Below are 13,368 nucleotides of genomic sequence, written 5' to 3'. Positions count from 1 at the left end.
AGTATATTTCTTGATAAAAAAATGTCATGTTAATCTGTAATGTTTTCACAGTTATTCGTAACCATGTGATGAAGTGCTATGAGCAAATAATCGGTTTATTCAGATTGGCTGTTTGGTAGCTGTTTTGGAAACAGTTTTAAACCTGCAAGATTTAATGGTTTGTCAACGTACTTGCAAGATGTTTGGTCCTCAATGTTTTGAACTATATAAACATCAAATTGCTTAAATTCCCTTCATCAAATTTTCTTGGGAAGTAATTCTCTCACAGTTACTTTGTTACTTCAACATCCAGATATCATGCAAAATTGACGTATTGCTACAACAATCTCTCAAGTTTTAACAATCATTCCATCAACAACTAGCTGGACAGCTAGTCATGTCAACAGAAGTCTAAACTTCTGTGCTCATCATGTGTCAAACTGGGCCGCGACCAGAAATTTTTTTGGCTGCATTCCCATTTTTTCTGTTTTATCAAGAATCCTCTCCTACCTATTTTGGATAGGATTCCTCTCTCCCTTTCTCAGTTCTTTAGTTTGTTTATCTTTTTCAAGTATATATATATAATAAAAAAAATAAAAAATAAAAACTTGGGAATTGATTTTTCATATCAACATGACGAAGAAAAGTTGTATATATATATATACACATAAAAAAAAATTAAAAAAAAAAATCTTGGGAATTGTTTTTTCATACCAACATGATGAAGAAAAGTTGTATAAATCCCCTTCTCCAAATTTTTTTCGGACTTGTATTTTTATACCAACATGATGAAGAAAAGTTAATCATACATATATGGAAACACAATGGTGAAAAAATAAGAGAAATTGCAGGCAAAATCTAGGGCATTTTTTCCTTGTTTTTAAGTAATGCAACAAAGACATTTATCTACCTGATTGACCCACTGGAAATGGATGAAACCCTGCAAATACCAGCTGATGTGGTGAATGGAACATCTTTGTAGCAGGCCACTAGTTCCGAGTTAGTGTTCAGATCCACTTGCACTGTTTCCCAGACCTTCTTTTTCGGGTTTAAGACATCGTCAGGCACACCGTCGAACCCCGGAAATGTAACTCTTTCTCCAACACGAGCAGATTGAGGTGGATCAACTAATTCAACCTAAGATTTTTTTACCATCAATTACATTAGTGTTCAAGTTCAATGATCGTTACTTAAACAATAACAGATATATCGAAACCATCTATATCTTAAAAACGGATCTACAAAACTGCTTAAATCTTGTAAACAAATATAACTTCTTAAAATTGTATAAGTAATTGACCCCAAGAAGAGTGGATAGGAAGATTCGAACTAGTGACCTCTACTTCATGAGGTGTGGCCCCCTAGCCAATTGAATTATCCTTGGGGTTTAAAGAGGTGAGAAACCCAAAAACAAAGTAAGCGATCCACATCCTTTTCAAGTTAGCAATCTGTGCTGCTCTCTATATCGGTAACGTCAGACTCTATCCTCATGCGGTGAGAAAGGGTATAATCACTTTGAAATATGGCCAAAAAAAAAACTCAGGTAAGATGCGGATTCTGATGAAAAGGTGTTATGGATTTACTAACCTTGGTGTGATCACTACTGGAAGCAGCAAGAACCATTGCTTGTGATTTTATACCCCGCATTGTTGCTGGCTTCAGGTTGCAAAGAACGCACACCTTCCTTTGCTGCCAAAGAAACATAAATGTGAACTACTAGACTTGCAGATGATTTATTTAAAGAATAAATAAAGATGCACATTCCAATGTTGTGATCTGTAATAGCAGCGAACAAAAACCTGCATTTCTTCAAGAGGTATATACTTGACGAGTCCACTAACAACGGTTCGGGGCTGTGCTTCACCCACATCAATCTCTTCCACATAGAGCGAATCAGCATCAGGATGCTTCTTAGCACTTGTAATAAGGCCAACACGGATGTCAAGTCTTGTAACAGAAATTTCTGGCTCAGCAGTGGCCCTAGCATTGGCTTCTTTTGCAGATTTCGTAGGCTGTTGCCTTTTGCTACTGCTATCTGTTACAAATAATGCCTTATTATAAGCAAAAATAACGAATAGTGCCTTTCTAAGCAAAACAAACTAGTAACACCAAGAATATCATCAACATATACTAAGATTAACCAAGAAATACTCCAGAAAGAGGTATCAAAAGGTACAATCATCATAGCACTCCTGTAATATCAACAACTTGTCAACCACAAGGGAGCCACGTTTGTCGTAAAAAACAAAATAGTTATGGCATGTTTGGGTGAGAAAAAAAATTTAAATACTTTTCAAATACTGTTTTTTAAATATCAAATTCTACTCAGATTTTATCCAATTTTTTCTAATTTTGTCTCAAGTTTTCTAAATCATCCAAACATAATTTCAAAAAACAAATTCTCTTGGTATTCACAGTTTTTTTAAAAATCGCACACCAAAACGAGCCATTAGCATTTGAACAGAGAAGACCTGAGAAGAACCTACATTGAAAGATATGTTAGCTAGTGCTTTTATGAAATTATTGTTTTGGAAATGTAGCATGTATATGACACCCAACCCATGCAACGAGCGGTAATTGAATTGCCAACTATTAGACGCGACAGTAAATAAATGTAAAATAAAAAATGTAAATAAAGTGCAACCTGAAACTTTTGTTTTCTTCAGTTGCTCAGCAATCTTCTCTGCTTCCGCTTCTGCCCTCACGATCCTATCAGCTTGACTTCCTGCAAACTTCTCTCTGAAAAATTCTACTTCTTCATCTTTCTGAACAACAATTTATTTTCACTAAATCAGTAACTATGCTAGCTTAAGGCCCATGACAGTTCGCAAAACAACTCAGAAATAGCAGGCACACCAATTCTTTGAACAGTGGCTCTGGTGTCCCAATTTTGTGACCAGCTGGCAGGATCTCCCAAGGTCTGCTTGCCCTATCAATATCTTCTTTTTCAAGTGAAAATGGAGTTTCAGGAGGCAAATTGAGCTGCTTAAGAACCTTAAGGACCAAAACAATGTCAGCATTGCACAGTTGCATTAGCGAATTTATGATAAACAATACTATGTATTTCCAGGAATGTCACAGAGAGATCTGCTGGCAGGTTAAATTACCTCAAGAGAGAAAGATGGCATAAAAGGTTCTAGCAAACATGCAAGTAGATATACAAGCCCTGCTGAAGTTCTTATAACGAGAGAACAGGAAGGTTGGTCTTCCTTGTAAAGTTTCCAGAATTGGCTTTCCTACATAGCATTAATGAACAGAGTGTCTCAGGCAGTGACAGGAAAAAAAAATTCGTAGGCATTTTGCAAGTGCTGTTTCCAACCAATAGATTCATAAAAATAAAATATAAAACAAGCATCCAAATCAGAGCAAATAAAATAGGAACTTACTTGCAGATATGCATTCCCCTCACCAGAAATGCTCATTGCAGTTTTTAGTCCTTGCTTTAGTTTAACCTATACATATTGCAAATAAAAACGCCATTTCAATGCAAAAGCAATTAGAGAAATAGAAGCATGGAGCATCTTCTAATTGCATGCAATATATCCAGTAATTTCAATCACCTTTTCCATGGCTTCTACATATTGCTCCAAATACTCAACAATGCTACCAACCAATTTCTTTGTTGGTTCATGTTTCAATGGATCTGGGTCAGCATCTGAAGGGTCAGGAATAATGGAACCATATCCTAGACCTGTAAGCAGAAAATCAGATAAACGCTTGCAATTTCTCTTTATACCAGTAAAACCCATGAGTAAAAAGGCAAATGTCATTCAGAATTTTACAAACATCAAAGGTCTTGGTGTGATATAATATGGATGATTGGCACTGTTGTTAATTCTTTAAAATAGAAAATAAATCCTTATAAATATTTGCATTATGCATATTGTTCTCTTTCAGTGAGACAGATGAATAAAACATACCCATTTTAAAAATAGTGTTCTGTAGTATAACAGCAATCCAGAAGTATTATAAGTATATCCCACAATCAGGGGAATCAAATAAAAAATATATATATCTGAACAAACAGAACTTTGAGAAATTAAAGGTAGCAGTTGATCAACCTGGAGGTTTAGCAATGAAACTCAAAACTCGATTTATAAAGTTGCCCAAATTACTTAGCAACTCGCTGTTTAATTTTGCTTGCAAGTCAGTCCATGTAAATAATGTGTCTGATACCTAGTTTACACAAACCAGTCATAAATCCAGAAAGCAAATTAGTAGAATCTAGAGTTATATTTAAAACGAAGTCAAAATATATGCTGTATAACAAAAATTACCTCAGGCCTATTATTTAGCAAGTAATATCTCCATACTTCCACAGGAATGTTTGTATCTTTTGCATCATTGCCAAAAACTCCAATACCTTTACTCTTAGAAAACTTTCCTGTAAAAACCATCAAAATGAACATTCATCTAGTTCAAGCTGTTCAAATGAGAAGCATCATTGCTACATAAAAAGGGAAGTTTATTCATCAATCATCCATATCTAAATGCTTGATAACTTGGCCACTGTAGCATATCGTTTAAACCACTACCAGATGGTTGGCCAACCTGCTTCATAGTTCAAGTATTCGGTGACACTGATGGTCTTCATTAAAGTCCAGTTTTCGCCAGTTCCAAGAAGCGTAGATGGAAACATCACCTGACACAAGAATAAAGTTGCAGTAAAAAATACAAGAAAAGAGAACCCCACAGCCAAGCCAAACTGTATATTTGCATGACAACCATGGGCAAGAAAGGACATACACAGGTTTACTAGGCTCAAAGCATCCACCAGTACAACCATCTCCACCTCTTTCTTGTTTTAGGGGCGTAGAAAAAGGGGAGAGCTATAAGTTGCTACACTATGTACAGTTCAAGGTTTACTTTTGAAGCCAAAAATTTCATGATAGTCTTGTATGCAGCCTATTACGCTAATTAGGCGAAATAATTGAACTCTCCTGGTGCTTTGTAATCCATGCTATTCAACTAGCATTAACAGTTTGAAAATGATAAAAAAAAATATATATAAATATATCGATTTTTTTTTTTTTTTTTATAAATAATCGAAACATCAATAAAAGCAAAAGGCACCCCCAAGTACAAAGGAAGTATACAAAAGAAGCCACCTAGCTAGTAGGGGCAAAAAGAAGAAGAAAATCATGATATCTAATCACCAAAGGAGAAACAAAAGCAGCTGTCCAAATATACAATGTTTTGAAAAACAAAGACTTAATCTCCTCCAAAATCCTCTCCCGGTCCTCAAAACTAAAAAATCGATTTTATTTTAAACTTTATTTCTATAACATCAGGAAGTCTCATTTCTATAGATTTGATTCAGATCAATGAAAGACTCAATTCATTACAATTTAGATTGCAGTGTCATTATATCCAAAGCAAGTCAATGGGGATCAATAATTGGCAAGTCCAAAGGATTCCATCAAAGCAAAATGGCCATGTGGATCCAAAGAAAAACAATTCAACAGGATCTAGCATGATGATACAAGATATCAATCCCTATAACAGTAAGTACACAATCTACACCAATCTATATCCTACAACAACTTGCTACCAACTTAGTGATCATTGCAAGGTTCTAAAATTATAAGCACCAATAATTCTTGCGCCTTATCTAGAAAGTGCAATGGATATGTGTAACCTTTTAAAGTTATAAGATGCAATAATTGTATGTTATTTACAAGATACATCGACTACCTGTATTAGGGAATTATTGGACCTACAAGTTAAAGCAAGAGAAAAAAAACATTGTTACAAGTAGCAAGACAAAATCTGAAAACACGGAAAATAATAACACAGGTTTTTGCCAATATGGTGATTTCTTTAAAGAACCATTAAACTTCAGTTTCTCAGCTGAGGAAGGAACATTAACACGCACAAATCCAAGAAACTAAAACTAACAAATGTTAGTATTTTTCCCTCTTTCTTTAAGTTATCACAAAATTTTGTAATTTATAACACTTACAGTGTGGAACGGCACATTATCCTTGCCCATAAACTGATACAGCTCCACATTTTCAGGATTCTTCCACCATTTCTCCCACTCAGGTGTGTAGCAAGAAGTGATGGAGACATATCCTATAGGCGCATCAAACCAGACATAGAAAACCTATCCCCAACACACACACAAAAAAAAAATGCTAAAATATATTAAAAGATAAAAATTTGAAAAGTGCAGCATAAGTTCAGCATGTTTTTTCTATCAATAACTAATAACCTTATCACTAAAATTCTCATGTGGTACTGGAACCCCCCACTTCAGATCCCTGGTAATACATCGTGATTTCAGCCCTTCTTTAAGCCATGCATATGTTGCATGAATAGCATTCTGGCTCCAAGATCCAGCCACAGACATTTTGTTGATATATTCCTCCAATTTGTCCTTCAGCAAAGGTAGTTCAAGAAACAAGTGATTTGTGTCACGAATGCGTGGTGTTGTCTGACAAACCTGTTTGAGATAAAGCTTATGTATCAACTAGAAGTGTAACACAGAATATCAAAACATCACCACAGTTCCATATATCTAATGACAGTAGCTTGCTTTTCTATAATTTATCTTCTTCTATAAAGATCATGGAGGACAAAGATGAATTTATATACACTGAAACATTTTTTTTTATAGGTAAGCAAAGAAATAGTATTAAAAAAAAGCATCAGCCGCCCCTAAGTATACAGGGAGCATACAAAAAGGATACCAAAACAAAGGAAAAACAGAAAACAAAGAAAGAACACCCGAAAAAACCCAAAAGACAGAAGATACCCCCAACCCTACCACATAAACCTAGAGCCCTCAAAGAAACCTGGACTACTTTACACAACAGCAAGGGCCCTCTTGCCTATAACCCAGCTAGAACCAACACTCCTAGCAACAAAACACGATCTCAACAAGAATGGAGTCCAAGTGACTAAATTGTTAGAGATAGTGACCTAAAACCCAATTTGATTTGTGTGACATTTTCAGTTTAATAATAAAGTTGCTTATTTTCTAAGATAAATTAGAACATTGGGCATATCTTTATATACACGTGTGATATTTATGTATATATAGTCCTTAAGTTACATTGAATATGGTTTAAATGTGTTAATAAGATATTATCACACAAAATATCTAAGCCATAATACCTTGTAACTTATAAACCCTAATTTATAGTCAATGATAGAAGTGAGCATTCCATCTGATAAGACTATAACATATCAATCATGATGATCTATCTTGATTATGGAAGTGGAGACTTTGTTGGTGTGATTACAATGCATCGAACTGGACCACGTGAGTTGTTATTCTATAAATTACTATAAATTAAATAAATTTAACTCACGACTGCTTATAGCATTGACTCTTAATTCCGAGAGGAATGTAAACTCAAATGTGAAGTATAAGTCGCTTTGATACATTTAGGAGTGAGATCATCTAATTTGGAAAGTACCTTGAAAGAGATTATTCCTCGTTCTACCTTAATTTGTATTTTTGTACTACGGCTTATGTCCACCCTGTCTTTTACTTTTGCTGACTTTCTCGCTCGCTTTTCTCTTTCTAGTTAGGTGTTTCCTTGTATACTCCCAGTGTACTAAGGAGCGCTTTACGCTTTTTTAGTGAGATTGGTTTCTTACTTATTAAAAAAAAAGTGAGATCATCTATGATCGGAATCTCGATATGTTAGGTGATCACATTTAGCATTGTGTGAGCACTGCTCCTCAAGATAGAATCCATAACCACTTTGATTATGATCAAAAAGATATGAAATATCCCCTTGAGATAGATTTAAAGAAAATTGATTGTTCTAAGTTTCGAGAATGAGCATTTTAGTAAGAAATTACTAAAATTAAATGTAAATGAAATATGATTTGAAGCGTATGAGAATAATCAAAAGATTAAACTCATTACTCAAGGATAAAGAGATAGCGAAATAAAGCGACAATAATTACTCTTTTGACTTTAATTTCACTATGGATATTTCATGGAGGGGTCAAATGCAATTATAAGAAGTCAAGGGAGCTCTTGATTAATAAAAATAAATACTAGAGTGCAATTACAACTTTTTTGTAGAATAAGTTGTAATTAATGGTAACCTAGAATAAGTCATGAGATGACAAGTGCCCTAAATCCATTGGAGCCAGTTTTATTTTTCCTTTACGTCTCTCTTTAAGCTAATTATTGGGGCTGGTCGAAATTGCATGGAAGTGCTACTCCTAATGGTGGCCCAAACACCCATTCCTTGTGGTGGCCGAATTCCTAGCGTCCTATGGACTTGTTCTCGAAGTTTAGGACTCTAGGTTAAGAGATCTATAAAAGGAGATATTATGCAATAGAGCCTTTACCACTCAATTAGACTTAAGGAGAAGATCAAAAGGTCTCTAGAGAAACCCTAGCCGTGCATCACTAACAAAAAACCCTAGCCATCAATACTAAGGTATGTGATCATACTTTCTTTTGCGTGTTGTTTCATATTTTTGAAAAATCTGGAACTATGTTTACATGGAGCTTGTGCCTTGGAAATCTCCCATTATATCTTTCTTTCTTTTTTTGATAAGTAATACAAATATATTTAAAAAAAGCGTAAGGGCATGTTGGGATCTCCCTTTGTTTCTGATGTGATTATTTCACAAAAATGTTCTCAAACATAAATCAGGACTCAATTCAACACTGAAATACGGTTGTCTGACTGGAAGTCATAATTTAGTTGGAAAAAGCATTTACCAAGCACTAGTTTTCTTATCCTCTGAATGATTTATTGGAAAAGTTTCTACTTTAACAAGATTTTTTTTTTTTTTTGATAAGTAATAATAATGTAGCTAATACTTTAACAAGAATTTTAGATTAGGTTTGTAGCTTTAAAACCATAATGGCCAAAAGGATCTGATGTTGCAAAATAAAAATTATCTAAAAGGGAAAGCAATAAAATGTCTGGATTAAAATGCCCTTTCAAGATGAACTACATACTTTTAAAGCATCCAAGCATGCTATGCCTACCCTGGCTAAGGATCAGTGCCAGTGTTGTTAAAAGCGCCATGCAAATTTAAGTGCAAAAACCCCATAAAGCCTAGGCAAGAACCCCAAAGTGTAAGCACATACCTAATCAAAGCCAAGCACAAATTTTTGAGATACATGTCAAGTCATTTATGTTCTCTTCGAATCTGCTAGACAGCCATACTAACATGCAAAATCTTTATTTGTTAATCCTCAATGGCCATAATACCATATAACTAAATCGCAATAATGATAAGTATAGAAATTAACTGCAAAATATATCGTATAACTAAATTACTTACAATTAAAAGATAAAAAATAAAAATAAAATGAATCAATGCTCTATTTTTACTCAATTTTAAATCTCATGCCATTCTTTTTTCATATATATATATATTATTGTTTTAAGCCCCATGACACTTTTTTTCTTTTTTACCCCCCAAAAAAAAAGTCAGAAAAAAAAAAAAAAAAAAAAAAAAATTGCCCTGAAAAAGGGAGATTGGGCTAAGCCCCACATTAGTTCCTTACTATGTGATACTGGGCTTTATAAGCGATTTTAGAAAGCTCCAATTATGATTTGACTAGTCTTTTTGGAGTGATAGCGCAGATGTAAATAATGTTTTCCCTAGGTCGTTACAGGAGGTGAGTAGATGATGTGGTGGTCCCTTCAGATTCGAGTGTCTTATTCATCTAGATTTTATCCCAAAGATTTAGCTATGTAAAGCAAAACAAACTTGTGTAGTGTATTAGACCATAAATAGAGCCGGTATAATTTTTCAACAGTGTATTGCAATTGGCTTTAGATCCAATCCTCTTTTTAAATTGAATCACGCATGTTTAACTAAAAATAAAAAATAAAAAAGCATGCTTTCTAGTAACTAGCACTTCACAAAAATGCACGCACTTTTTGTGCTTTAGGTGCTTTAATTACATGCGTTTCACTTTAGGGGTAAGAAGTGTTTTTTCTTTGGTACTTAGTGCTTTGCACATCAAGCACGCTTGGGCACACTTTTAACAACATTGCTAGGGATATTATTTCCTTGGAGCAAAAAACAACCTGAGTGTAGATATGGATAATATTTTATCCAATCAAATTCCATTTAAAATTGGATAAACAAAATAGAGACCTCAATATTAGAAGTAAGCATTGTACCTTGCACCTAGGATCTATTAATTCTGTTGGATTCAAAAGCCTACTACACTTTTCACATTGATCTCCTCGTGCAGACTTGTAATCACATCCTTCATTTGGGCAAGTACCCTCCACAAGCCGGTCAGCTAAGAACCTTTTGCATGTATCACAGTAAAGCTGAATATGGTAGTAATTGGATGTTAGTAGCAAGAGGTAAAATGCATTTATCAACATTGAAGCTTATAATTTGACCACAATAAGAAAAGCAGAAAAACAAATAGGAGACACCAGAACCAATAACCAGACAACTAAACAAGAATATAGAAGTCAGCAAAGTACAGGATACACCAACTATAAACAAGAAATAACCCATACCTGCTGCATTGTGTTCTCAGTAAGCCAATTATTCTCCAACAGTTTCTTAAAAATTGATTGGCAAACTTCAGTCTGCTGTGGGGTTGACGTACGTCCAAATTTATCAAAACTTATATTGAACCAGTCATAGACTTCCTTATGAATCGCATGGTATCTACAAATGCAAAACAAATTAGATGGGTTAAGGTCTATCTTGTGGAATAGATTATTTTCTAAACGTTTAAAAAAGCTTTGAAACAAGAAGAAAAAGAAAAAACTTTAAAAAGAGAGAATAGCTTAAAAATACCAAGGGTCATTCTCACCTCGTGGAATTTGAGGTAATAATAAGGCTCCATTTGTTTTGATGAAAAAATGATTTTCAGTATTATTTGGTGTTTGGTTGTGCTGAGAAAACTTGATCAACTATAAAACACCCCCTTGTTTTACATTTCCATAAAATGGTTTAAATTTTTTAAGAAATAAAACATTTTCGTCCTCACCTCCTTTCTTCAATCTCCCCTCCCAGGGGATACCCACCTCAAGGCACACCCCCACCCCCTTCTGTCAGCATCAACCTCCACCGGAGCCACCCACCACACCCACCCCTGACATAGGCACCATCCCCACAGGAGACACCCCCCCCCCCCCCCCCCCCTCTGTTTTTGGGTGCAAACTAAACAAAGAAAAATGTTTTCAGGGGAAAATATTTTCCACGTAATAGCTAAAACACTGAAAAATCAGTAATTTTCCCTAAAAATGTTTTCAACTGAAAAGTTTTAATCCCAAGGTAGCTCAATTGGTTGAGAACCATGCACTAATTTGAATCTCCCCTTGCCCTCTCCTTAAACCGATTACTTACTAAAAAAAATACCTCAGATAACATTTGAAGTCGAAACAAACTGTGCCTAAAACAGAATCGGTATACAAATTGCAATTCAACGTCATACATAGAAACATAAGAAATAAAATACATATATAGACTGAAAAGTAGAATCAAAAAATAAACTTGGGTGGAAAATGCTACTTGTCGCAAATCTCTTTAGGCGTGCAATTCTCTTCCATGGCCTTTGTTTCTGTGGCCGTCCCGTACTCATCTGTTCCACACATGTATATCGCATTGTAGCCCCGAAGCCGGCAGTACCGAGCAAACACATCAGCACTCAGCACACCTTCCCCAAAGAAAAAAAAAACACACACACAGATATCAGAAAACAAATACATCCATGAAAATCTTTGCTTTCTTATCGGGAGCCAAACAAAGGACAAGAGAGTTACATCCTATGATGTTGCCAAGATGTGGGACGTTGTTGACGTAAGGCAAGGCGCTGGTGATGAGGATGTTCCGCTTGCCTTCGATCGGAAGCTTCCCGGCCTTCCGCTCCCCTGCGACATCGTTGCTGGTATCTCCCATTTCCTTACCACTCTACGAGCAAATAGGGAGAGAAGAGAAGAGAAGAAGGAAAGGAAAAAGACTGAATATTCAAACAAACAAATAAATTTGAGAAAAAAGGAAAGCTCGTTGAAATTTCATACCTTCCTTTTCTCGGCTCGGAAACTTCTTCTACTTCAACGGAGTGAGGGGGAGGTAGTGCGGCGTTGGTATTGGCCGTTTGGGTTTTTTTATTTTAAAAAATGCAATTTAAAATATACTATTTAAAAAATGTAATTTTTAAAAACGTTGTTAAGTATTTGATAAAATCGCAATTTAATCTTTAAAATTGTAAATTAGCCTTTAATAATTTACATTTTCAAAAAAGTACTATCTTACTTGCAGTTTACCAAAAAACAAAAACACTCCCAACAAATTTACCAAACACACTCATTTTTTCCTCAATTTTATAGTTTTGTCAATTTTGTTAGCTATAATACATATTATTAGAAAACTAAATGTATTAAACATTCATTTTATTATGTGTGTATATATATATATATATGATACATATTTGAACATGGAATATTTATATGAATATGTTATATTTATAAATTGCATACTCAATTCGCATCCCACTTTTATTTTGGTGGGCTGACATAATAGTGTTGCAGTGCCCCACTTTTTACGTTAACCGAACATTTGTCCCGAAACAAGAACATTCGAAGTTCCCTCCAGGAACGTTTGAAGTTCCAATCGAGAATGTTTGATGGTGTGTCGTACTATGGGTCAGAAGATACATCTCACACTTTTAGGCATGTGTCAGATCATACACAGAACGATCGGGATTGTACAATGAATGTTTGTCTAACCCTATATCGTACACAAACGTTTGAGCTTTGCTTGGCGAATGTTTGCCAGCTGGCATATCACATGATCCTTATCCACCTACGACCTTTCCCCTAATAGCCCCCACCCCCCTGTTTATTTCGTGTATTCCGACCCTTAGAGCTGGTGTTACTCTGCTAAGAGCATGTCAAGTTGTTTCAGTGTGAGGGAAATGTTTTGCGTTGAGTATGTAATGCCCTTACCTTAAACTCTTTTCTTCTTAGTCGTTAAATTGTTGGTTTACTTTTATAGCTTATAATCATAGGTTTAATCATCTAGTCATTATAATAGTCTTAATGCTAGTTTAGTTTTAGGGTTAGCATTATGATGTTATTAGATGTTGTGATTCCTGTATGATGCATTGATATGGATTGGTACCGTATTAGGAGTATTGTTAATATCATAGGATTCGTTTAGAAATAGTTTGGTTGCGTTTTGGTTTGAAATGGGTTTATGCCATAATTGAACGTTTGGTCTACTTAGCCAAATGTTCAATCCTCGTGCCTCGAACAATTGTTCATAATGTTTTGAACGTTCGAGCATTGTATCACGAACATTCATGGGTCAGGCAAAATACATACTTTAAACTGATTAAAGCATATAAGCAATTTTAACCCGAGATTATGGCTAATGATAAGATTTTCTCATATTCCAAGGTCATAGAGCCTCAAAATAACTTTT

The 13,368-nt window shown here is 34.9% G+C and overlaps 1 protein-coding gene across 1 annotated transcript; it reads right to left on the bottom strand.

Moving 5' to 3' along the window:
- Positions 1–698: 698 nt before the first annotated feature.
- On the bottom strand, positions 699–12,038 carry LOC133880070 (methionine--tRNA ligase, cytoplasmic-like). Its single transcript, XM_062318945.1, has 18 exons — positions 11,964–12,038; positions 11,706–11,853; positions 11,455–11,599; positions 10,452–10,605; positions 10,098–10,253; positions 6,194–6,424; positions 5,942–6,085; positions 4,531–4,621; positions 4,257–4,363; positions 4,041–4,155; positions 3,540–3,670; positions 3,366–3,431; positions 3,087–3,215; positions 2,836–2,973; positions 2,624–2,744; positions 1,779–2,014; positions 1,567–1,668; positions 699–1,116 (listed from the first exon to the last, which is right to left on the bottom strand). Exons 2-18 carry the CDS (start codon positions 11,839–11,841, stop codon positions 886–888), a joined length of 2,433 nt encoding a protein of 810 aa, XP_062174929.1. The 5' UTR covers positions 11,842–11,853; positions 11,964–12,038; the 3' UTR covers positions 699–885.
- Positions 12,039–13,368: the final 1,330 nt, after the last annotated feature.

Source organism: Alnus glutinosa, chromosome 10, assembly GCF_958979055.1.
Source record: "Alnus glutinosa chromosome 10, dhAlnGlut1.1, whole genome shotgun sequence".
Lineage (NCBI taxonomy): Eukaryota > Viridiplantae > Streptophyta > Magnoliopsida > Fagales > Betulaceae > Alnus > Alnus glutinosa.
The sequence above is the reverse complement of the archived record's forward strand: the minus strand, read 5'-3'. Positions and strand labels throughout refer to the sequence as shown.